The following is a 25,539-nucleotide window of genomic DNA, read 5'->3' as shown; positions in this document are numbered from 1 at the left end:
AATACTAATAACCTTGACTTTTTGTTTAACTAATGTTATAATATATCGTAAAATTAGTCACGTTCTTGGGAAAACTCTCATATTTTCCAATAAACTAGGACGTGGGCTAAGCTTAAAGCTCCGAGAAAAGTGGTGGGAGTCGATGAAAAGTTGGTTCACTCAAATTCCGAGTTCTTTCTCAGATCAGTTGTTCAATCAGTACTCAGTAGGCTATACGCATTCTGTTCGGTCAGGTGTGCTGCAGCTCTTCCGCGATTTAAGATCTTTAAATGTTAATTTCCGTAAATATTTTCCTAAGTTAAATGTTTTTAAAATTTGTGAATGAAAGATACTGTGCACAAATTATTAATCGAAAAAAGATAGATTGAAGTGGTGAATGTTTTTGAAAATTATAAGTTTAAAGTTCAAAGTTTATAACAAAGGTGAACATTTTCGGTAGCCTGTCAAACAGGCATTATTGATCATATTTTATAACATACACAAAGTTTGTTTGAAATATGTCTTATTTTTAACACACCGTAAACAGTTGTTCGTTGTGTTTTGGCATAATAAACATTAAAGTTGTGCGCTACATACGCGAATTTGCCGCATTATGTGAAAGAATCAACGAACCCACCTTTGTTAAAAAAGGTTTTTTTACTTCAAGGGAAAAAAATCGCCTCGATTTCAATGGATACATGTGCGTGCGAATCGGTGATGAAAGACAGGCGAAGACTATGGCTTTTGTCATTGTTATTATTTTTGTTTGTACAGTGCATACCAGGATACGGATTAGAAGAAAATATTAGAATTATCAATAAATGTTGTCCACTTAATGAAGGACTCATCAAGTATACCAGCGAACAAGGATTCAATATTTCTTTCGAATGCTCTGAAGTATCAATTGAAAATATGACAAGACTAGTGAATGTATCTAGTAAACTTCCTTTGGCTCCATTGGAAATATCACAAGAAGATATGTTTCAATTTGCTTTTGGGTTTCCTAAAGACTGTGAAAATTATGATCTGAAACATCAACTGTTATCATCGGTTCAGAATATGCCAAATATTTATTGCATTGATAAAATCATTGCTGTACAAAATGACAACAGTTCAATTAATTTGGGGGATGGATCTTCAGTTATATTGACATGTGATACAAATCCGCCGTACAATAATAAACATACACGTTTTAGTGAAAGAAAGGTTGATAAGTGCTGTCCAGAAAATTTGGTATACGATACGGCTAATCACAAGTGTGTTAATCAAACATTGGTTGCTGATTCGTTCAGAAGATTTGTTACTGGAGACACAGCATTGTTAAATATCAGATATGGTCTGGAACCATGTCTGAAACCGAAAGTAGCCAATATTTATACGAACAGTGATTATGATTTCCATTTGAAGGATGATGAGCTGACACTTACAGGTCTTGGGAAAGATATCAAGTTGAATTACGGAAGTTTCTGTTTGGACGAATCCGTTTCGGGTCAGCTCATTGCGCGAGGATGTAAGCTCGGCTGTGACGGGATGTGTATAACCAAGTGTTGTCCTGAAGGAGAAGTGTATGTGCTAAGAAATGAGACTTGCGGTATGAGAGGAAGGTGCTTTCCTGCTCCGGAATGGGGCTTGTCTCCTCCCTATTACGATGTGTCTGGGTCGACACCTGTTCGTGCGAAAACACCAGGTATAATATTATTATTATTACACATTGTATTCATTTCAAAATTCATTTATTCGACAGGTAGATTAGAAAAGAAGTCGTCAATATTATCAGCTCAGTCAATAGCTCAGGTAGCAGCCAAAAGTTCCAGTTTATATTTTTTGTACAACGGTTACCTACCTATAATAGATAGAAGATTGTTGAGTAGAGGCTTTGAACACAAAAATAATGTGGCCGAAACACGATTTAATTCTCGAATAAGGAGAAACGAGGCTTAACCACGTATCAGTGTATGTAAGAATATGTTTTTTTTTTAATAAGTATGCATTATACAGTACATATTTGGAAATTGTCAGACGAAGGTATAGTTACAGATATTGTCACCTACCTATTTCCCCACAAAATTTAAAGTATGGTTTTCAAAATAAAAAAAAATGTGAAGAGCATAACGCTTTTAATACATTGTAGACGCATGGTTACCGGTATCTAATATACAGTAATCAGTGACGTCCCGTAGGGCTAGGCAGATTGAGCGTCACTTGGGGGCGGCAACTGATTGGAAACAACATGGATTAATGAATTAACATAAAAGGTTTAACAGGACTATATTTTTTGTCGCGTTCGCGAGGTCTAGTTTACTTCCGTTGCCCTTCGACGTCCATGGTGACCAGAAGCGACACGTGCACGGTTAATAAAGAATACTGTATAAGAAATGGGGCGTTATTTGGGCGTTGCCCAGGGGCGGCATTTTGTCTAGGGACGTCACTGACAGTAATACCCCGACTTACTCGAACTCGGAGTTACGCGGTTCTTTATCCGTCACTTCAGACCCAGTTCCACCAGAAAAGCACATGACAATAATTATTGCAAGCTTGGCAGAAAGTCTCAGCTCAATTGAAAGGGCTTATTTTTTTTTTAGAAAATATAGACTCCAACGAAGAACGCGTTATAGCTGCAAACCGAGACATAAAAAGATATTAGCTTGCTACGAAGAAATTCTGCATAAAAAATAAGGCAAATTTGTTACATTTTATGAAGCCATCGACACCGAAATAACTTTTTTACGTAACTCATTTATTTTTTAAATATTTGTACATGCGTATTAATATGTATAAATAACTGCAGTTTTATTAAATATTTGTTTTCTAAACTAGTCTGTTTGTTAGTCCTTGGTCCCAATTAAACAAAATTGTGTGTATTTATATACAAAGTTGTGCCCTGACTTACGCGAATTCGACTTGAGCAATTTTCGCCCGACCCACCTATCGCGTAACTTCACCGTGAAGTGGGTCCCCAGGCCTGGATCTTTGAAAGGCCCTCCTACCTATCACTAAGATTAAAGGCAGTACTTATTACAGCGCTCTACAGTATTTTTTTCCCAAGTGGTGTTCGAGGTAAAATTAATAGTGTGTATTTAGTATTCTTTGAATTTTTTTATTATTTGAATTATTGAATAATTGTCGAATATCGACACACATCAAAAATTGCATCGCATAACTGCATGTTTTAAAACCATAATTAACATTGATATTTTATTAAGTAAATTAGCGCCGCAGGCGAGTTTTTTACTATTAGAGTTAATTTGTGATATGTGTTTATCTCACTTATCTGGTTGACCCACCACGCCGGGCCCCTTCTGACCCTGGGCCCCCAGGCTAGAGCCCGGTCAGCCACCCCTTGTGGGGGCCATGCTTCAGGGCTTGTGTATAATATTATGAGTACATACTAGTGAGCTCTTTTAAGCACCAGTACATCGCATTACATAATATGGGCATATGTATTTATTGACAAGACAACCATTTGAATTCTATTAGTCCTTTATTTATTTATGAGTATAATATGACTAAGAAATACCTTATCTTTCAAATCAGCCACAAGAGTCATAGAAAAGGAAAGACATCCGTGGTTGATAATAATGTGTTATATTATTTAATAATAGCATATTGCTTTGAAGCATATTCTGTATTGTCACAGCTTAGTAAATACTTATATAAAAATAGGTTTATTTATCAAAGTGTAAACACTATTGGAATATGTACTCAATTGATATCCAGATTAAAAAAAAATAACAAGTCTCGTGAAGCAACATTCGTTCATAATATTTTTATTCTGTTATCTTCTAGGTCTAGGAACCCATCTGAATCTTATGTATCTACTCGAATATCAACAGTTCTAGTTATAAGTCGAAGGACTCTTGATATAAGAAATCGATCTGATTATTTAATAGACATACCATTAACTTATTAATGTCAGTAGCATGTGATTAATGAAAGCCCTAGTAAACGACGCTGCCTATCAGCGTTGCCGGACGTCCCGCTTTCAGGACTGCTAAATTCACGATTATTCAACAAATACAAGTATAACTAAGACGTTTAGGTTAAGGCAATTACTTGTTAAATTCAACATGATATACTGATGTCCTGAATTTTATTAATAAATTAAGCAGCAGAAAAAAACTATTCAGGATTAAAATCTTAAGCCAAGTACAAATAGGGGTGTGTCGGGAAAATTAAGGGCCCACATGTGATATCCTAAGAGGTGGAGAAAAATACAGGAAATTTATTAAAAAAAAAGACATTTTAGTATTTTTTTAATTAAAAAAGCGGAGTGATCCAAATTGCATCATCATGCATTCGGGCTAAAATAATTAGAACATAAAAATGTGATGAGACAAATTATTTATGAAATTTTTTGAAGCAATTCTTTTTTTCTGTGAAGCATAATGTCACAAAATATTTCTGACACGTCATATACGAGTATCCAGTACATCTTCGGATCTTTCAGCGTAGCTTTTTTCAATGTACATGGGAAAATTTCAATTTGTGTAGCCTGAACATCTTTGGATGGCACTTTCGTTGTTCATTTTCAATTTATATAGTTAGTCATAATTTCGTCACCGAGTAGTCGGGTTCATCGGAACTCCCATCATCATAAATATCTAGTCCGTCAATCCTTTTGCTGGAATCCCAGCTCGATAAATTATCCCCTAGCTCAGAGGTCGGCAAACTAATTAGTCAACAGAGCCAAATATCAACAGTACAACGATTAAGATTTCTTTTGAGAGCCAAATTTCTTAAACTTAAACTATATAGGTAGGTACACTGTTTAACTTTATAAACTTAAATTAAAGTTTTAAGTCTTAAACTACAGGTACACTGAATAAAACTTGATATCATACTTAATAATGATCATATTTATTGATAAAAAGTAAATTGTAAGTAAGGTATCCATAAAATTAAATCATGACGATGACTGATTAACACTTAATGTGAATAATGGCCTTGCATCTCCTTGAAATGTCAAGTTTGTATATTATCGTTGTTTTTAATTTTAAGGACGATTCCAGGTTCTCATCAATAAGACGACTTCTCAATTTACTCTTGATAAGGTTCATGCTTGAAAAGGATTGTTCGCATGAATATGTAGAACCGAAAAGGGAAAGAACAGCGAACGCTATTTTTTTAACTGATCATATGAGTCAGGAATACTATTCCAGGTGTTAAAAATCATCTTCTTCCTTCTACAGTTCTTTCAAATATCAGAGTTATTTTCTTGGTGATGTTTCAGCAGGCTTAGAGAGTAAATCAAAGATTCTCTTTCGAAATCTTGAGCAAAGAGGAATAATTTGTTTTCGAACGAAATAACATCTTCTAACATCGAAAAAAAATGTGTTTCCTTTCCCACGCAGTTTACGATTAAGCTGATTTTGATGAGACGTAACGTCTACAATGAAATATTTTTTTTGGATCAACTGATGGTCCGTTATTTCTGGATAGTGAACACCCTTACCAAGGAGAAATGCTTTAATTTCTGTTAATAAGGAACTGTTTTAGCCCGTATGTGGTAATTTGTGGCAGAGCCGCATTCGATGGGCCACAGAGCCACATGCGGCTCGTGAGCCGCGGTTTGCCGGCCACTGCCCTAGCTCATTATCTGTAGAGTCTTTCTTTTTTGAATATTTTTATTGGTCTGGAACAATAAATTGCATTGAAAATATTGAAAAATAAAAGAAAATGACATCTTCATTATACCATATAAAAATGACCTGAGTGCATAATGATGCAAATATGCATCATATATGTTTTATTGAAATGAACAGTACACATAACTTTCTACGTGCAAATATATTTAAAAATAAAAAAATATATACCTGGTATTATCGTATTTAAATTTTTTCCCAGCTTTTGCAATCGTTTTTTTTATGGAATAAGTTGTTATTGAAATTAGTAAAATCACTCACGATGCGCGCGGCTTAAACGTCGGCCTATAGCGTCGTGGATCCCAGGTTCGAATCCTGGGTCTGGCAAGTACACAAATTGTTTTTCAAGTTGTGTATGAGTCAGAGTATGGACGTAATAGATTGAGAAAGTGGCTGACATCCATTTCTCGAGGCCCATATGATATTATTAGGATCATACACGGTGGGGAAAAAAAACTTTAATCGAAAATTTAGGATTGCGTAGTATTTTTTATAACTACTTCTCGCGAAAGCAAGTATTTTTAAATGTTAGTGAACTCGTAACAAAATAATTGCGCTGAAGGTGAGTTTATTTACTAGGTATACATAAATCAAATTAAAAAAAAACGAAATTGTATAGGTACCTATATGATGGCAACGTTTCATCAGAATCGTTTTTCCCATAGGTAGTTTAGTCATATAATAATTAAATTTGCTTTCATCTATTTTCTGGTCATAAAATTAGTCATTAATTAAAATAATGATAACTATATAATGGGTCGGGCATTAGTATATAATATATAGGTAGGTATATAAAATAATATTCATTGTAGGGGGTGGTCATAGCCTCCATGCCCTCCCTCCTGGATCCGCATATGCCCTATGACGTGGTGTTTCATCTGGGAAAACGATTTCACGCATTTCCAAAAAGACAGTTTCGACAATGAAAATTGTGTTTTTCTGAAGTATTGTTTCTAAAATATTCGACGTATAATTTCATTTCACTTAAAATTATTATTAGACGTACCTGGTCAAAAATTGAGAAACGTGCGTAATATTTACAATACATTATAAATTGCGACGGAACCTGTTGGTATTTGCAGTCGGTGATTACAAATAAATTTATCATGTAGGTGCTTATTTATACAATTACGAAACACATGACAAAATTTGATGGTAATTATGAAATAATGTCGAATTTGATCTTCACGGTCGTAGGTACATTGAAATCGAAAACAAAATTAGTAAATAAATACATAAGAATCACTTAATTTAACAAGTTTTAATTACTGGCACAATGCTTTTGACGTAGTTACCTTGAAGAGAAAATAATAACTACATATGTACTTATATTATTAACCCGATTTTCCAAGACAAATATAAACAAACCAATAACAAACGAAACTAAATAAATAATGTAGTAAGACATTTCGTAAGAAATTTCTAAATAATTAGAACACTCTGAACTAAACTGCGGCAAGTTAAAAACTAAGTACTTTATTTAAGTTGAGTAGATAATGTAGATTACTACTACATTAATAATAATAACTAGCTGAGCCAGCTGGCGGTCGCCAGTCTGTCTCGCTAGGTCTTGCAGACGGCTTGGCGGTGTTGGATATTAATATAATTGTGAAGTATGCTATAGTTTTCCCTTCTTGATGGATTTTCATTCATCTCAGACAGTTGGACATTTCGCCGATTTGTCAGTTTTACGATTTGCAAGTTGTCACTGCCAATATACATTTGGGGTCATATGCGTAATCTATTCTGGAGTCTGGCCTTCACAATATCGTCTGACACTACTTCAGACTGATAGGCCTGGCAGAACAGCTGGCAATCGCCGATTACTACCACTGACATTTTAATAGAATATAATATGTTTATATATTGCACTTTTTCATTCATTCTTATTTGTTTTCGTTGAACTAAGAACATACATTACACGTCATGTTTTTGGTTAGTTTTGTATAATTCATTAAACCCTGCCTAAACCAAACAATAGTAGTTAAATATTATTCTATCTATGAAATATCTAAAATGATGTATGATTTAATAGCATAATTTTAAATATTTTATGGACAGATACAAGATATGGCTTGGTTTTCCCAGGGTTAATTTGAGTTTTAAAAACTAACCAGCACCATCTGTAAATTGTAGTCTTAGTTAAATGTAAACAAATACGGATAACTGACAAAGTTTAGTCTGTACTATCTATAATGGATCCACCCTACCTCCACCCATCGCCGCTACAGGACAGTCTAATTTTTCATACATTTAGATTATTGCGTTATAATACGTTTTATTACTTCAATGGGGGAAGATCCCATTAGATTGAAAAAATGTAAAAACTATTTCTCATAATGTCTTTTAAGGGGGGACATGCTCGTCGAAGGTCAAAATTGAGTTTTTATTGTATTTTCAAACCATGATCCTGGACACTCCTTAAACGTTGTAGATAATCTATTTATATAATTTTGAAGCCTTATTATCCTTTATAGTTATTTTAAACATTTGATGACTGCATGAAGTATTTTTGTTACATAAAATAGTATTCTTTTAAACCTCTCGCTCTAATGTTTTAGAATATAGTCATATTTCGGTACAGAACTGTGCAGTGGTGTTAAGATTTTTTACATTTATTAATTTTTAAACGCATTTATAAAACCATTAGTATAATTTATTACGAGATAATTTTTGTAAAATATTCACGATAAAAAAATATTTTGATAATCTCTGTGATCCCAAATTTGACAAGAATTAGGCATTTTATTATTCAAAAAATCGGCAAGAATAACGCATTTGAAGATAATTCTAAAGATATTTATTATAAACTATGTCTTTGACCATTCAAGTGTGATAAAAATCTTATGAATAATGATTGCTTTATAATAATTATTGACCTAAGAATAAGGTAGTGTTTTTTTGAAATACGCCATTTCTTTTGTCATTCCCTAGTAATTAAACTACAACATACGGCCGTAGCCATAAAATGACAAACTATAATTAAAGTAGGGAGTAAAATTATGTTAACGCGCGTGTTTGAACATGTACCTAACCGAATTTTTTTTTATTTTTTTTTAAACGGTACATGTTCAAACACGCGCGTCAATATCATTTTACTCTTTACTTCAATTATAGTTTGTCAATTTATGGCTACGGCCGTATGTTGTAGCTTAACCACTGGGGAATGACAAAAGAAAAGGCGTATTTCAAAAAAACACTACCTTATTCTTAGGTCAATAATTATTATAAAGCAATCATTATTCATAAAATGTTTATCACATTTGAATGGTCAAAGACATAGTTTATAACAAATATCTTTAGAATCATCTTGAAATGTGTTAATCTTGCCGATTTTTTGAATAATAAAATGCCTAATTCTTGTCAAATTTGGGATCACAGAGATTATCAATATAATTTTTTATCGTGAATATTTTACAAAAATTATCTCGTAATAAATTATGCTAATGGTTTTATAAATGCGTTTAAAAATTAATAAATGTAAAAAATCTTAACACCACTGCACAGTTATGTACCGAAATATGACTATATTCTAAAACATTAGAGCGAGAGGTTTAAAAGAATACTATTTTATGTAACAAAAATACTTCATGCAGTCACCAAATGTTTAAAATAACTATAAAGGATAATAAGGCTTCAAAAGTATATAAATAGATCATCTACAACGTTTAAGGAGTGTCCAAGATCATGGTTTGAATATACAATAAAAACTCAATTTTGACCTTCGACGAGCATGTCCCCCCTTTTAGCTTAGGAACAAAAATGTATTTCATTTTAAAATTCTTTAAAGTACTTAATATACTAATGATTAAATTCCAACATGCTAAATTTATTATTTAACAAATTATCTGGGTGGGGAAATAAAAAAAGTATTATTTTTATCATGTACAAAAGTGGAAAAAGTAGCAGGTATCTACTTACATATTGTACCTAATTGTGTAATAAAAATGTCATAATTGACTATATTTCACTATAAGTATATTATATTTCACTTATAAGTGATGATTGATAAAATAGCAAACAACATGCATAATAAGAAGCATTATTAGAATGTTATTTTTATTGAGTAGGTATTAATAGTTACTAATGATATAAAAGAAGAAGAAAGGTTATTGTAATTTTATATACAATAATTATTATTATAAAATATATAAACATCATTAATTTTTAATTAAGTACCTGCTTGTATTAAACGTCACATTAATTTCATTTACCTACCTAAATGTAAAAATAATACAATTAATACTGAATCACGATAACTACCTATCTATTTTATATACAAGTATGTGATACTTCGACGTTGATCTGACAATAGTATCTATCTGACATTTATAGTCAATTTTTCAGGGGGTTCAAAAAACTGTTTTTGTCGGTATCAGTATTATTTTTATTTTTCAAGTCAAATGATTTAATATTAGTACTAAAACAGTCATTTAAAGATGTATGGAAATTGCAATGTCATAATAAAATAAATCAAGCAGACAGATAATATTTCTTTTTTGTTTCTAGATACTTCGATGCAGATTAAATTAAATAAATTTGAGCATCTTAGGATTGTTTTCGTAGAACAATAATATTTCCATTCGATCCGTCACCATTTTGTACAAAATACACCAATAACCTAGAATTCGCCAAAACTGCAGATAGATACCATTAATTGTCAGATCACCGTTGACTTACTATAATATTGAGAAGAGCGTAATATGTACCTATATAATGTAGTTTCTTATTTATTAAGTCTGAAATTATTCAATTTATTGATAGAAGTATTAAAATTATGTTCATCTTACAATAAATGTCTTGATTAAAATTGATTATTTATGGGTGCTAATAGAAATGTCACATTTTTTCGATTATTCCTGCAAATTCTAAATTTGAAAATATTCTGACACGTCAACTAAATAAGCGAAAGAAAACAAACGACAATCATTAGTCTATTAGTTTGACAGATAAAAAACAGTGACGTTGTTTTAGATTATATTTTCGTAGTAATTAGTGAGGAAATATGCATTTATTTCTTGTTAAATCTCATAGTACACCAATGTGGCGATTTCAGATTTGAATAGTTTTATGGAATAATCATTCTGATTTGTGAAATATCGATTATATAGAAAGTATTAAGCAACATTATAATTAATTTGCGGTAGATAGACAGTAAAGTAGCGAAAATGTATGGTGACGGATATAAAACGCGATTTAAAAATGTTTTTATCTGTGATTGTGTCGAGTTTTATCAGATTGTGCCGGATTCAAATTGAAGTTAATTCGGGACTCTAAAAAATTAATTGAAATAGTTTAAAAATCAACAAAAGGGTGTTTAAATTAAAAAAATGGTGCGTTTTCCAAAATCTCTTAGGATAATAATATATAGGAGATTCTAATAATAATATTATCTACTTAATTCAATTTCCAAATCGTCAATTCGTTATACACTACACAAAAAAGCAATATAATTTGGTTTGGTGTTATCTTAATTTTGTATTGTCAAGTGTTCATGATGTAACATAATATTATATTGCAAAATTCATTATGTTTTTAAAAATATTGTTTGTAATATGTCTGCAAAATAAATGTTTTGGTATGCACTTCAACACCTGATTTCATATGGTTGACCTTCAACTTGTTGCAGTTTAGTAGCGGGGGTGCGAATTGTTTTCGATTACTAAGTATTTTGAGCCATTAATTATTTATGTTCAATATTTTTTATTTATATTATGTTCGTCAATTCTCGATGGAACGCAATGTTAAATAAGTGTTCACTTTACATTCCTCATAATATCACAAAGCGTTAATATTGTTTAGAAGACATAAGAAAAACATTTTATATCAGGGCCCACGTGCTGTGTACCTAATAGTCGAAAATGGTACCTTTGGGAGTTAAGCTCGAACAATCTGTAGATTTTGTAAGAAGTAAATATATGTCATTATGATGGCCTGTCTTTTCTAATCCTAGAAATTTACATATTTCCATGGTCAAATAAAATATAATTGGCCACTTACTAATAATACGAAGTATCACTATGTTCGACAATAATAGTATCATATGTGCCATAACAGAGTTAAGATTGTATTTTAACAGATTTGGTATTTACAACACTTTGAAAAAAATTGTGAATTTCTCAGAACCGGGATACGCACCCGAGACCCACGATATTATAAACCGACGACTATTGATAACATAAAAAAAGTAGTTTTCTAAACTTTTAAAATTGATAAAAAGCCATATTTTAGTACATGAGAAATAAAACTCGTAGTTGAACTTTTTCAAAATATTGTGTTTTAATCACGTGCATACCTTTAATTATATTATTATCATGCAAACCGACATAGCTAAATTTATTCAGTACATTTTACATTGGACAATATACTCGTTATTTTGGTGAACTTAAAACATTGCATTGTGTACACTGTACATATAATAAATTCCGAATTCAGAACGTTCACAACATGACATTTCAATTTAAAAGGTAAAATTAAATTACATCGGTAAATAATACTGTATGACGGTTTAATATTATTTTTTATCTCAAGGTTCATTTTTTCCCATTTTGACACAATCCTAACCGCAGGCCAATTAACTCATATTAGGCCTGCAATTGGTATAGCTATATTAGTATATAGTGATAAACTGATAACTGAAAAATCCATATACAAAATTGACCGATAATAGGAAACGATTAAGAGTGCCGTTCACAAAAACATTTAAAGCGATGTTACGATCAACATATTTACATATGAGAAAAATAATGCACTCTGAGATAATTGTTTTAGTAAAGATTTTTTAAAATCAGAAATAAAATACAGAAGATACTATTTTTTCCATAGAATAAATTAACATATAAAATAGCAAGCTATTTTTATATCGCAAATAATTCATAAAAAGAATTCTTATTATTCTTTGACTATGTAAGCCCCTTATTTGGAGCATATGGACAACACAGAGCGTCTCCAAGAATCCTTGTCGCTCGATAGTCTTCTTGCGTCATTCCGGGTCATGCCAGCATCCCGTAGCCCCGTCGTACCTACTCTGTGGATAGTATTTAGCGGACTTCCTTCCGGCTTGAAGAACAGGCAAGCCAGGTTGAAATTCTCTTCAAGCGTCCACAGCACGTGGCCAAGTCAGGTCCAACGTTGCCTCTTCACTCTCTGTGATGAGAGGCTGCTTGGTTTGCTCTCTTATTTCTTTGTTATTCTGAAAGTCACACCCAGTATCCGTCGTAAAAACAATTACAGAGCTGCAAAAATTAGTCAGTGCGTGAAAATTATAAATCTTACGTCTTGTGCTAAGTTTTTTTTAATGAAAGTGTTTTCTGTCACACTAGACCAGTGGTCGGCAAAGTGCGGCTTGCGAGCCACATGTGGCTCTTTGGACCCTTGAGTGTGGCTCTTCCACAAATGACCACGTACAGACTTAAATAGTGAAAGATAGGACAGTCAAAATGTCTTCGAATATAACCAACCAGCAAGTCGAAGATCTTAAATTGGTTTCAGCTTTATCAATAGCAGTTGACGAGTCTTGTTACATAAATGACACAGCACAAATTTGTATGATTTATTTCATCTACTGGTCAGAAGAACTTTTAGGATTATTGCCACTCAAAGGTCAAGCACGTGGAGAGGATAAGGCTGTAATTGAGTGCATGGAAAAACATAATATTCCACTCGATAAAATTGTGTCAATTTCAACAGACAGGGCGAAAAGTATGACTGGCGTAAGAAAAGGGTGTGTTACTATTTTGAAAGAAAAAAATAATGTTTGCTTACCATTGCATCATTCGCCAAGAAGCGCTTTATGTGCAGACATTTCCAGAAGAAATTTGCAAAGTTATGGAATTTGTGATTAAGATTATCAACTCCATTATAGCTAAAAAAGCTCTTAATTGTCGCGAATTTAAAGATTTTTTTGTTGAAATGGAGAGTCAGTATGCAGATCTTCTGCTGCATAATAAGGTACGTTGGTTATCAAGAGGAAACGTTTTAAAATGTTTCGCTTCCTTATTAATAGAAATCAAAGCATTTCTCCTTGTGAAGGGTGTTCACTATCCAGAAAAAAACAGATGATCAGTTGATCCAAAAAATTTATTTCATGGTGGACGTTACGTCTCATCTAAATCAGCTTAATCGTAAACTGCGGAGGGAAGGAAACACATTTTTTTCGATGTTAGAAGAAGTAATTTCTTTCGAAAACAAATTATCCCTTTATGCTCAAGATTTCGAAAGAGAATCTTTGCTAATTAAGCCTGCTGAAACATCGCCAAGAAAATCATTCTGATATTGACATTTGCTATTTCAAAACAACAATTTTAAATACGAGGGAAACTTTTCTCAACAGGTTTCAGGAATTCAGAAACAGCAAAGCGACGTCAGTCTTTGTTAAAAAAAAACCTCTTAATGCTGATGTAACAGAATTAATTTTCCCCCCCTTAATGTTGACATTGGAAACTTTGAAATGCAATTGCTGGATTTAAAAATAAAGAATTATGGAGCTCTACATTTGAACGTCTCTGTGCTGATTGGACATATTGGAGAAAAACAAATATGAACATGGTTCACAGCACAAGTTGTCTGCTTTGAAAGACCGGGAGAAGGAAGACATGATGATTTCTAACACCTCGAATAGTATTCCTGACTCATATGATCAGTTAAAAAAACTAGCGTTTGCCGTACTTTCACTTTCCGGTTCTACATATTCATGCGAACAATCTTTTTCAAGCATGAACCTTATAAAGAGTAAATTGAGAAGTTGTCTTATTGATGAGAACCTGGAATCGTGCCTAAAATTAAAAACAACAACATACAAACCTGACTTCCCCAAACTTTTCTAGGAGATGGATATTAAGTGTTTGTCATGATTTAATAAAACTGTGTGGATACCTTACTTACAATTTAATTTTAATCAATAAATACGATCATTATTAAGTATGATATCAAGTTTTATTCAGTGTACTTATAGTTTAATTAGGATTTAAAACTTTAATTAAAGTTTATTAAGTTACTAAACAGTGTACCTACACCTACATATATATACTTTAAGTTTAAGAAATTTGGCTCTCAGAAGAAATCTCAATCGTTGTAATGTTGATATTTGGCTCTTTTGACTAATAAGTTTGCCGACCACTGCACTAGACTAACTTTACTTATCTGATGGGCATAACGAATTTATCAGATATTTTCAGAATTATTAATTGGGAGAATAAAACAAAATAATTTTTGTTAATTATAATATATATAGGCGACAGTATTACTACTTAACTGATCTAAAGGTTTAAAAACAATCTCAATCAGTAGAAAATCAGCGATCCGAATCATAAATTTAATTGCATAGTGCCTGGTAGTGTAGTTTAATTATTTGATGCGTATTAGTGATACTATGTTGGTATAATTATTTTTTTCTCAGATTGTCTAAAAGTAATTAAGGCACTGACATAATATCTCACACTTGTACATTCTTCATAAATTAATACTGTTCAGGAACGTGGTATAATTTTCAACGGTTGATAATTGCTGCCGTTCAAACAATTTTCTTCTGGTCGACCATTTTTTGAAAATCAACACCTGCCGATATACCTACAACTATAATAGAAAAGACAGCGATCATCGTCAAAAATCTGGTTTACCTGAAGCAATTCATAGTATGTACTAAGATTCAACAGACATATAATTAATTATGAAGCTTATAATCTGAGACAATTTATTGATATTTTACATTTTAAAGTGTTAAAGTAAACATGAAAAATATATATTTTTTTTAATAATTTATAGTTTTAATATATTTTATATTTATTTTTAAAAACTTTCATTTTTCTAAAAACTTGAGATCCTTTTTATTTATATCTAATCTAATTTCAGTATGGTCACGATATTAAATGTCGATTTAATTATATGTGTTATTGACGACGTCTGAAATTGCTTTTTTTTAATTGGAGCGGTAATGAGAGGAACTAGAAATGAGGTAATATTGTATATATTGGAGATCGCTGGACAATGGGATTTCATTAGAAAATTACGTGCTGAATTATGTCAGAAATTAATGCTGAAACCTCCTCACAAATTGACTAATATTGTTATATGGTGTTATCGCTGAGATCCTCAATAATATTTTTTTTACTTAAATTTATTTATGGTTTTATTTAGTTTTTTTTATCGCGGAGGGTGCACATAATCAGTCAGTGCGTCGTGTCTCCACCTACCTAAACCCATTACCGTGTGTATAATAATACATATTTAAAAGCAATACATAAATTATATTGTATTTTCACTATTAGGCAGTGGTGACGAAAGACTTTTGGAAAGAGGTAAGCTGTGGAGATCAGAGAAAAAGAGCACAGTTCTCAGGTAAACTTACGGGAAATAAGAAGATAATACGATATGAACGATTGTCATACTGATGAATGACAACGACACACTAAGTTGATAAAATTTCAACTAACGTTTAGGTATACAATCAAAAAATATTAAGTACATACTTAGATAAAATTATTTTTTATTTTCAAAAACAATTTAGATATATTTATGTGATTAAAATAAAAATAAAAATATCATATTATTAATTATTTTGGACAAAGCTACAGTCATAAATAATAATATTACACACAAAGGTTTTAGACTCCACCTTTCAAGCCTACCGTATTGCATACATTACGATAGACGGGGGCGAAAAAATCTGACATTCATTTCACAATAATCCGATACATCCAATCGAAGAGAGATGGCGCTAAGGGATATTTTTTTAACCTTTGACAGATGCTTCTGTATATATTTATAATACATTTCTACATATACGACATATGTCGTCGGCAAATTAAATTATTTTTGTAGAATATAATATAATCAAGTTGTTAATATACAATTAACAAAAAAATATTTTTCTTAAGAGCGTACTTCAGTGAAAGGGCGAAATTTCTCACTAGTCGCCAATCGGAGACCGAACGTCGAGGTGTTCGCACGTCGATTTGTTTTGTCATGGCGTTGGATGAAAATATTCTTAAATCGTGTAAAGATGATTATAAAACTTTACCTATGTACTTAAAAAAGAAAACATGTTAATGAATATACTATTATTATTAGTAATACAACAATAAACATAACATTAAATGGACGCATGTTGGATTTTTATGAAAAATTATATTTCGTTCGGCTCGCGCCATTTGCACAATCCGCGCATCGCCTAGCCACGATCTTTTTAGACCATACCTCAACTAAAATATAGCCTTAAAAAGGTCGGCTTTAATAAAATTAATAATCGCCTATTTTTGAGTCTTCGTCACTGCTATAAGGTTATTATTATGCAAGGAACACATTTCATCTCATTACGTTGTAATTTATATACGTTCAACAAAATAAAGAAGACGTTACGTGTCTTATAATAGGCATAAAAATCTTATGATGCGAAAATAAAGTCAAATAATTCATTCGGTCAAGAGTCGCAAACAATGAATTCCCAAAGAGATGGCCTCGGGACGCCAGTAAAAAACTGACAGAGCAGAACAATGACACAATTTGGGGTGATTATGTTAACGGTTGGTGTTATACTGTTGACGATAATTTCATCTGACTAGGTGCTCAAACATGTCCATAATTTACTCGTACAAGATTAAATTATTTTCCAACGACGATTTTTGATGATACATTTGCGATGTAATCTCAAAGTTGTTACGGACCGGCTATCTGTTGGCTAGGCAAACAAAATTTGAGACGAAATGTTTAAAGATACATAGCAAACATACATAATATAATGAATATCATATATACATCAGCATGGATTCTAGACAGCGTACCATGGATAAGGAAATAAATAAATAAAATATTGTATATTTCAAAATAAAAATCGTACATCTTAAATAATTTCGAAATATAAACAATTTAATGAAGCCTTCCACAAAAGCTACTAAAATCATGGATTGATAATGGATAAAATTGTGTATTAAAAAAAATACTGTTTTGAGCATTTCCACTAAACATTAAATTTAAAAATAGATAATTTTGAAAAACACTTTCTGAGAGAGTATATTATAACCAATAGAAAAAATCTTTTTTGAAAAAAGTAAGCCACCCCGACGGGGAATCGAACCCTGTATCTCCCGGGTTTACGCCCCATCAGTCGCATTTACCAATATGCTACGGCGTGACATACTAATTGCGACAAATTTTAATTTGCCCGTCCGAGGCCATATGAAAAATCTAACTCATTTATTTTTATAAAATACACATAAAATTAGATACTTAAGTAATTATGCTAATATTTTCGTAAAATTATCGAGCGCCCCGGTTCGTGAAATTTTCCATTTCGAGCTCTGTTGATACGAGAACCTACCAGAATTTTATATAAATATATACGATATGATTGTATTTCTAATTTACCTACCTATTTTCTTCTGTCTTTTCCTTGTATTCCGGCGGTTTTTATTATGTGGAATTGATTTCAATATTATACGGTCATCTATTTCTCACGATGAACTGTGTTACGGCCAACTGTATACGTGCAAATTTCCGGACACGATAATATTGGGCTTAGATTTCTCAAGAGCTCAACGTTAGTATGGATGCCACCTGTTATTTTCTTTAACCGGTCGATGTATACCTACTTCGGAGAATTTTTTTTCCGAATATCAATATATTTTTCTTGTTTTTTCCCGCCAGTTTCCTGGCATCGCATGCGTCACGTTGTGTACCTACCTTGAAATGAATTTAGTTTTCTCAACAGTACACTGTAGCTTGGATCTGAGTACAATTTTAGTATTCAATCGGGAGAATGCTGCATTTCCACTCGTCAGTCTATTGGCGAGCTTCAGGTTCAGCTCATTCTTTTTGAAGTTGATGATTGGATCTTTATAATACTGTAAACAGGCCTCGAAATGGACCGGAGCGCCGTTCCTGTTCGTGAAATCGGTAAAATTACCGCTCCGTCTCGTGGAAAAAATAATTTGACTGTCTGAGCTATCTAGGCCACGCTTGGATCATTGGCAGGAATAAATTATCGCATTCTCCCTATGGTCATCATCATAGAAGTAGGTAATAGAACATTTAATACACTTATTTTTATGAAATACAAATAAAATTTCAAAACAACTGTCCAACAAAAAGATTTAGGCAATAGCCGGAAGTCGCTGTCGTCGACTAAATAGGAAGAGCGTGTTAGTTCACAGTTTTAACACGTAGCTAAGAAGATCTTGTCGTACAGTATGTAAATATCTTTAGAAAACTGTCGAGCGCTCCGGTTCGTAAACTTTTACGTTTCGAGCGCTGACTGTTAATAAAACTTACTATGCGTATTAATAGTGTTAATGTTTATTCGGTTTTATCGACGGATTCTGGGTTCAAGTGTCTTGTTTTAATCTTAGTAATGCTATATCGTGGAAATCGTTAGAAATGAAAAGTGGAAAACGATGAAAAGGAAAATAATTTTTCATCAGAAATTAACGAAGTTATAGAGACTTTCCTACTGTGATATCCAACTTCTTCTATAAATCATATAACTTGTGATACAAATACATATTATTTTCCTCCTTACTTTCCTGTCGCATACAATGAAAAAAAGTTGCAAGCGACGCAATTTTTCTTACGGAATTATTTCTTATTAATAAATGTGTTCGCACGATTATACTCGTAGTAAAAAAGTCATGTTTAACATTTAGATACAAAATTATATAAGTATATATATATATATATATATATATATATGTCTAGTAAGTAATGAGTGGCGTGTCAAAGGGATTAAAAATTAAGAACAGAATTTTTAACTTCGACCGTGAGTTGTTTGTTTTGTTTAGAAAAGACTTTTTGTCTTTCATCAGGTTTTTCATAAAAAGTATCATTCTAGAATCCGAGTTGATTTTTTTATTTTAATGGATACTACGTGTAAAATCGGTGCCCATTAACATACGTGCTATATTGAGGTTCTATGTTTTTTTTTTGCATGACAGCAGGATTTCCGGACGTATGATAAGTGACACGCCTGTCATAGATTCGCTACCACTGTTCTAAGTTATGCTGATTTTAAATTTAATGCACGGAATTATATCTAGAAATAATAAAATACAATTTAGCATGTGGCTAAATATTTAAATAACTTTTTTTTTTATTGTTTTAAGATACGAGAAGAACGGACGTAAGTCTATTTTTTACGATTGAGCTTCATATAGACGATTGATTAATGCTATAAAACACGAGTTGTGTTTACAGTATGAAAGTAAATTGGAATACCTACATATCTAAAGACACGTAGATTATGTACCGAGTTTACAGACAATTATTGGTACTAAAGTATAATCTAATTCCCTATTTTAAACTAATTCTATAATTCATGCGTAAAAGAATGATTTATTTTAATTTTAAAATGCAAGTATACAAATAGATTTAAGAGAAAATGTTGGAATATGTAAAGTCTACATATATAAATTATAATATTATAATAGCTACAGCCTAGCAAGCGATACTATACAATATAAATACATTAGAAAAGAAACATAAACGAAAAGATAACAATTTTACATTAATAACGATGATATAATTGAAAGTTAGAGAGAACCGAGAAGAGAAAAATAGAATTTGAATGAAAGAAAAATACATTCATTTGAATTAAGATCATATTCGATTATACAAAACGTTGGAGATGACTCGTGTAAAGGAAGCAGGTGAGTTCATCGTTCCATTTCAATTTATTGTTTTGGGAATTTGTGTGTTTATTATTGTAGTATATTTTCCCAGAAAATTGATAATTTTCTTCTTATTTATCAACTAAATCATATATAGCATATGAAATATTAAAACGCTGTATACAAAACTCGAAAACGTACCGGAACCGAACCGGGAATTCTTCGTTCCATTCTTTCGTTTTTATTTTGTAATATTTTGTGCTGATACAACTTTACTAATGATTATACGCTAAAAGACAACACGTAGCCTGTCATACATTTTATTGCTTGTGGACATAGCGTTATTATATTGTACTTTCTTTACTTACGATATAGCGAACAATTCTGTCTACAAATATTTGACTTTAAACAATAATTGATTAACAGAATCTTTGAAATTTATGGAAATCGGCTGATTGTATTATTCACGCATGTTCAGCGCTCGAAATGGAAAAGATTACGAACCGGAGCGCTCAACAATTTTCTGAAGATGTTTACATATTTACCTTAATTAATTTTATCTGTATTTTATAAAAATAAATGTGGGATTTCGTCCAGCACCCAGTACCTAAGTAGTTTATCAATCAAACTACTGAAACATTTATACTTAGCAGATAACTTACTTAATATTTTGTTTTTAATTTCATACTATCTTAAAATCTTAAATAATAATATACATGTTTAAGCTTTATTATAATATTAAGTCGATAAAACGCTGAAATATAATGTAGTTTTCATTCTAACATCTAACATTATTTTTAATATTTGTTGTAAATATAAATAAGTACCCGTGTATAGACAATAAATTAATTGATTATGCACATCTTTAAGTTTTAGCGAGGGAAGACTTATTTTCTTTTAATAAACATCATAAGGCATAATAATTATTCTCAATCTATATTAAAAATGTGTCAAGCGCGAAATGTATAAGGTACAACTACTGAGAAGATAGAAGCATATTAAACTGACTTGCTTACTTACTCCAACAAATCGTAACGTACGTCTATTCCTTTGCGCATTTAATTCAACTATGCGGCGTCCAATCCTCCCGGAGGCCAATTGGGTCGGCGTCGAATTGGGTCGGCGTCCAATTGGGCCGGCGTCCGATTGTACCGGCGGCCAATTACCGGAGGCCAATCGGCGGAGGCCAGTTCGCGGTGCCAAATCGTCCTAGACCCATTGCAGATGGTGGCGGTTAGATTAAAAAAATCTAATAAACCCTGCCTAAACCAAACCATACTAGTTTAGGTATGCTATGGGTGATCCGATAAAAATAGTGCACATTTATTAAGAATACGTATTACAGATGGTGTTGGTAAGTTTTTTTAAATTCATTAAACCCTGCCCAACCAATCCACAATAGATCAAAAAATATTTGTATTATCTACCTATAAAATATCGAAAATGATGTATCATTTAATCGCATAATTTTAAATATCCTCATAATATTACTATTATGGCCTGGTTTACGCAGGGTTTAATTGAATTTTAAAAACTAACTAACACCATCTGCAATTTGTAGTCTTATTATCCGTTAACACGTGCATGGATTTACTGCTGACAGTACGTATTATCGTGGCCATAACAAAAAAATGCACATGTAAACACGTATTATCGTGCAAATTACAAGATTGCACGCATAGATAAAAAAGTTCGGAAGCTTCCGAATTTTCTCGCAATAATTGGTACTTGCATGGTGGGTCAGATGGGTTGCGCAGTAGAACGATAGTGGCGAACCTGCCGGAAGAAATACGAACTAGACTGCACAGAATATTTTGACATTTATCGATTATTTATGAACTTGTCCAAACCTGTCCATATCAAATAGCACTATACGATGACAACATCGCGTTTCGCGTATGCTTGAAGAATGAGATTGGAGAGACAGTCAGCACTCTTAGGTGTAAACAGTTATTATCGTGATAGTTTAAAATGCATACTATTGGTGCATGTAAATTCATGCACGTGTACAGGCGCTATTATACCCCATTTACACGTGCATGGATTTAAAAAGTTTTCTGTGTACCTACTTACTAATAAGAATTTATTTCGGATCTTAACAGTATACATCCACCCTTCGCCACTGGTAAACACCTATAGTTTTTATTATAATGTCATTGGTAATATAAAATAATTGGTAGGTAAACATTAATAAGATATAACTATAAGTGCAATATTATAAGAAACGCAATCCTAAAAAGGGTTAGCCGGCTCGCACATCACAACTCGCCTCGTGTGCCTAACCGCCATAAATCAAAGCTTCCGAGAACGGGCAGGCGGTGTTCCTTGATAAAACCTCGCACATCTGCCTAGCGATATCGACATTCGCCGCATCGGAGAGTCTCTCGTCTGCCATTTTTATTGTGTTGATTGTATGAACAAACGTCAAACGCGGTGACCAGCGATGAGCGAGCAATGACAGTGTAGACAGAGATAGAGACAGAAATGGCCGATGGCCGCGGGCTGTGCGCTTGCGCGTAGTCGACTTTTCTTAGATACGACATGCAGGCTGTATTAAATTCGACATGTTGCATCTGCGGATCGTCTCGCGTTGCAGTTGCAACGGCCAATCTGCGAAGCTCCATTTGATAACGTTTGTTTCTTGGTTTACGATAACGTCACATCGACGAATTCGTCGTAAGACGCATGTGGCGAGTTCTGATGTGCGAGCCCTCTAATAGTATGTACCTACACGTATTATTAATGCCCACGTTTTTAAAAGGTATTAACAAAACGCACACGAAGCTTTCGAGCTATATATTATATATAATACTGTACACGACACATTCAAACCTTGATGCTGCTGGTTCGTATAAAGAAGGGATAGTTGGCAAAATCACTGCCGCTGGCCGTTGATCGCAAATCGTGTCCTATAATATAGTTCTCAATATAAATGGGAGCGACAAAGAATAATAGGGATGATAAAACGAAATACTTAATAACTACTTAAAACTATTATCAATGATAAAATTGATTTACTATTAGGCCATCTGCTCATGTGAATAACCAAAAAGACAAGACTGAAACTCCAGTATCTAGATTTTAGCTAGGTAATGTATTTCAACGGCGGCTCGCTGACGGCAAGACTGGAATCTCTCCGTTTCAAAACGTTCGCGACCGAAACCGAAGAGACGCGGCATGCTAGTCTCCCAGTCTCTCAGTTTCTAGTCACCCATAAAACCGTGGTACCAATTTCAGTAGATTCGATGAAAAATCATATTTTCTTACCAAAATTGGTAGCACTGAGCTGTACAAGAAATAACAAGCCAATACGTCAAAAGTTAAAGATGAGCGAACCGATTTTTAATTTAAAATATGTGACAGATGTTGAGAAATACTCCTGCCTGTATAATTACTTACAGGCTGCCAGAATATTCCCGTAAAGATTTACGGAAAAAAGCTTAGAATGAAGTAGGAAAGATAATGGGTTTGACAGTTTGAGGTTATGAGATTATTAGGTTTCAGTAGCGCCCTGTGCGAAGCATCAGTCACTGGTCAGTTTATGAGTTCCATCACCAACAAGTTAGTCAGATTTTAGTTTTTGCGTGAGCGGATGGCCTTAATTTATACAACGACTAAAATATAAAGTCAATTTAGGTATGTATCTGTATATATTAATTTATTTATACGGTGGGTATATTTATTTGTTTGTAATACAAAACATATGTCGTATATTTTGAATAAGCCGCTGATGTTAATGAAACATACGTTTGATTTCTTTTGTCATTTTTATTTCATTTTTACCGGGTATCATCCCCTTGAGCCCCTAAGGCAGAGACACCACTGAATAAGCGACTCTCGCTAATTGATTGTTCTTTGTAAAACAGTCATAGTCCACAGCGTGCTTTGCTTACAAATATCTAGTGTTGATATTGTAATATGACTGACTCATACATCTTGAATATTTCCACCCAAAAGTAGACAAAGGTGTGGACATGTAAATAATATATTATTTTCATTAAGTATAAATAACAGTTTGTCAGATTCCCAAGTGAATTAGTTTCATTATTATTAATTTTTGTTTATGAAAATTTCTATAAATTTTTATATATTATGTAATCGAGTCTGAATCAAAATGGAAATCAAGAATATACTAATATTGTTACCTTACTTGACATTGGCAGGCAAATGTACCATTTTTGGAAGCTAGATGTTAAAACCACAGAACAGATTGATACTATCTGATGTTCAAAATTAAAGCACCAACATCTTTTTCGTTACTTTCGATTAACAGTAAGTACTTATTATTATATTATTAGAATCCACAGTGGCCTAGTTGGTAGTGGGCCCGTCTCTGGAGTACTTAGTAGAATGCGGGTTTACGCAAGCGAACAATGTTTTTTCAAGCGCGTTTGGTCCCAATGAACATAAATGCTAAATCCAATCCCTATAAACCAAAACCTTGAAACCACAAGTTTTTTCACAACTTAATGACGGTTAAGCCATAAAAGGCCGGTGAGTGTCCTCAAATGCTACCAATATTGAATGCGGGCGTCTTATACCTGACAAATTAATATGATACGTACGTAAATATCTATTGAACATAACATATTCTTTAATACGTGTTAAAGTTTATCCCATATTTTCTCCACATTTGACAATTATTGTAGCTTCTTACAATCTAGAGGGTAAAGCAATTCTTAATTGTTGTGTTCCCGTGTTGACAAATTAATAGTGTAGGTAACAACTGAAATGGCTATGGACTAATACATCAATTTCATTAGAATTTCAGATCCTTTTTGTAAACTGGAATATACGAGCAAATTTTAGTAATCTTAAAAATATTTTAAAGTTTTTTTTTCCAATTAACATAATTACGTATACTTAACAATTTAAGATATACTAGAGAAGACATACGTCAAAATTTGTTCAATTTAACGTACTCGCGATGAACAGAAAATATTAATTAAGCATTCAAAAGGATGCAGAAAGCTAAAAGATATTGTGGTCTGTAAAAGCGAAAAACTGAAAATTGTTGTGCCATAATATTATTATGTACGTAAGTTTTCTCTACTAATGGATACGATTCTTTTTCACATCTGCAAGATAATTACTCAAGAATCCGTGTAAACATACCATTTTATTTCTATTGATTATGGTTATACGTTGAGTGTAGTGGTTTACTTTTTGTTAAGTGAAATCAAACGATACAGTCAATAATGGAATTTCTACGATGCCTTCACAAAGTGTCGATAGTAATAGTAAAAGGCTTATCTCAAAAAAGCACATAGTTACTATATGTGAAGATTGTATTTACCTTTCTTCCCTCGTGGTACGTAGATACT

At 32.6% G+C, this 25,539-nt stretch overlaps 1 protein-coding gene across 1 annotated transcript in view; it reads left to right on the top strand.

Moving 5' to 3' along the window:
- The first annotated feature begins 205 nt into the window (after positions 1-205).
- The window catches only part of LOC147066153 (G protein-coupled receptor Mth2-like), a 90,630-nt gene continuing 65,296 nt past the window's right edge, over positions 206-25,539 (top strand). The window contains exon 1 of the mRNA XM_085955837.1: positions 206-1,666. Coding sequence (XP_085811963.1) covers positions 670-1,666 — 997 coding nt within the window. The 5' untranslated portion in view covers positions 206-669. The remainder of the gene's footprint in view (positions 1,667-25,539) is intronic.

The sequence above is a fragment of the Rhyacophila brunnea genome, unplaced genomic scaffold, assembly GCF_057557595.1.
Source record: "Rhyacophila brunnea isolate RB1 unplaced genomic scaffold, BYU_Rbru_1.0 scaffold_5, whole genome shotgun sequence".
Lineage (NCBI taxonomy): Eukaryota > Metazoa > Arthropoda > Insecta > Trichoptera > Rhyacophilidae > Rhyacophila > Rhyacophila brunnea.
This window is presented reverse-complemented; position numbering and strand designations above follow the sequence as displayed.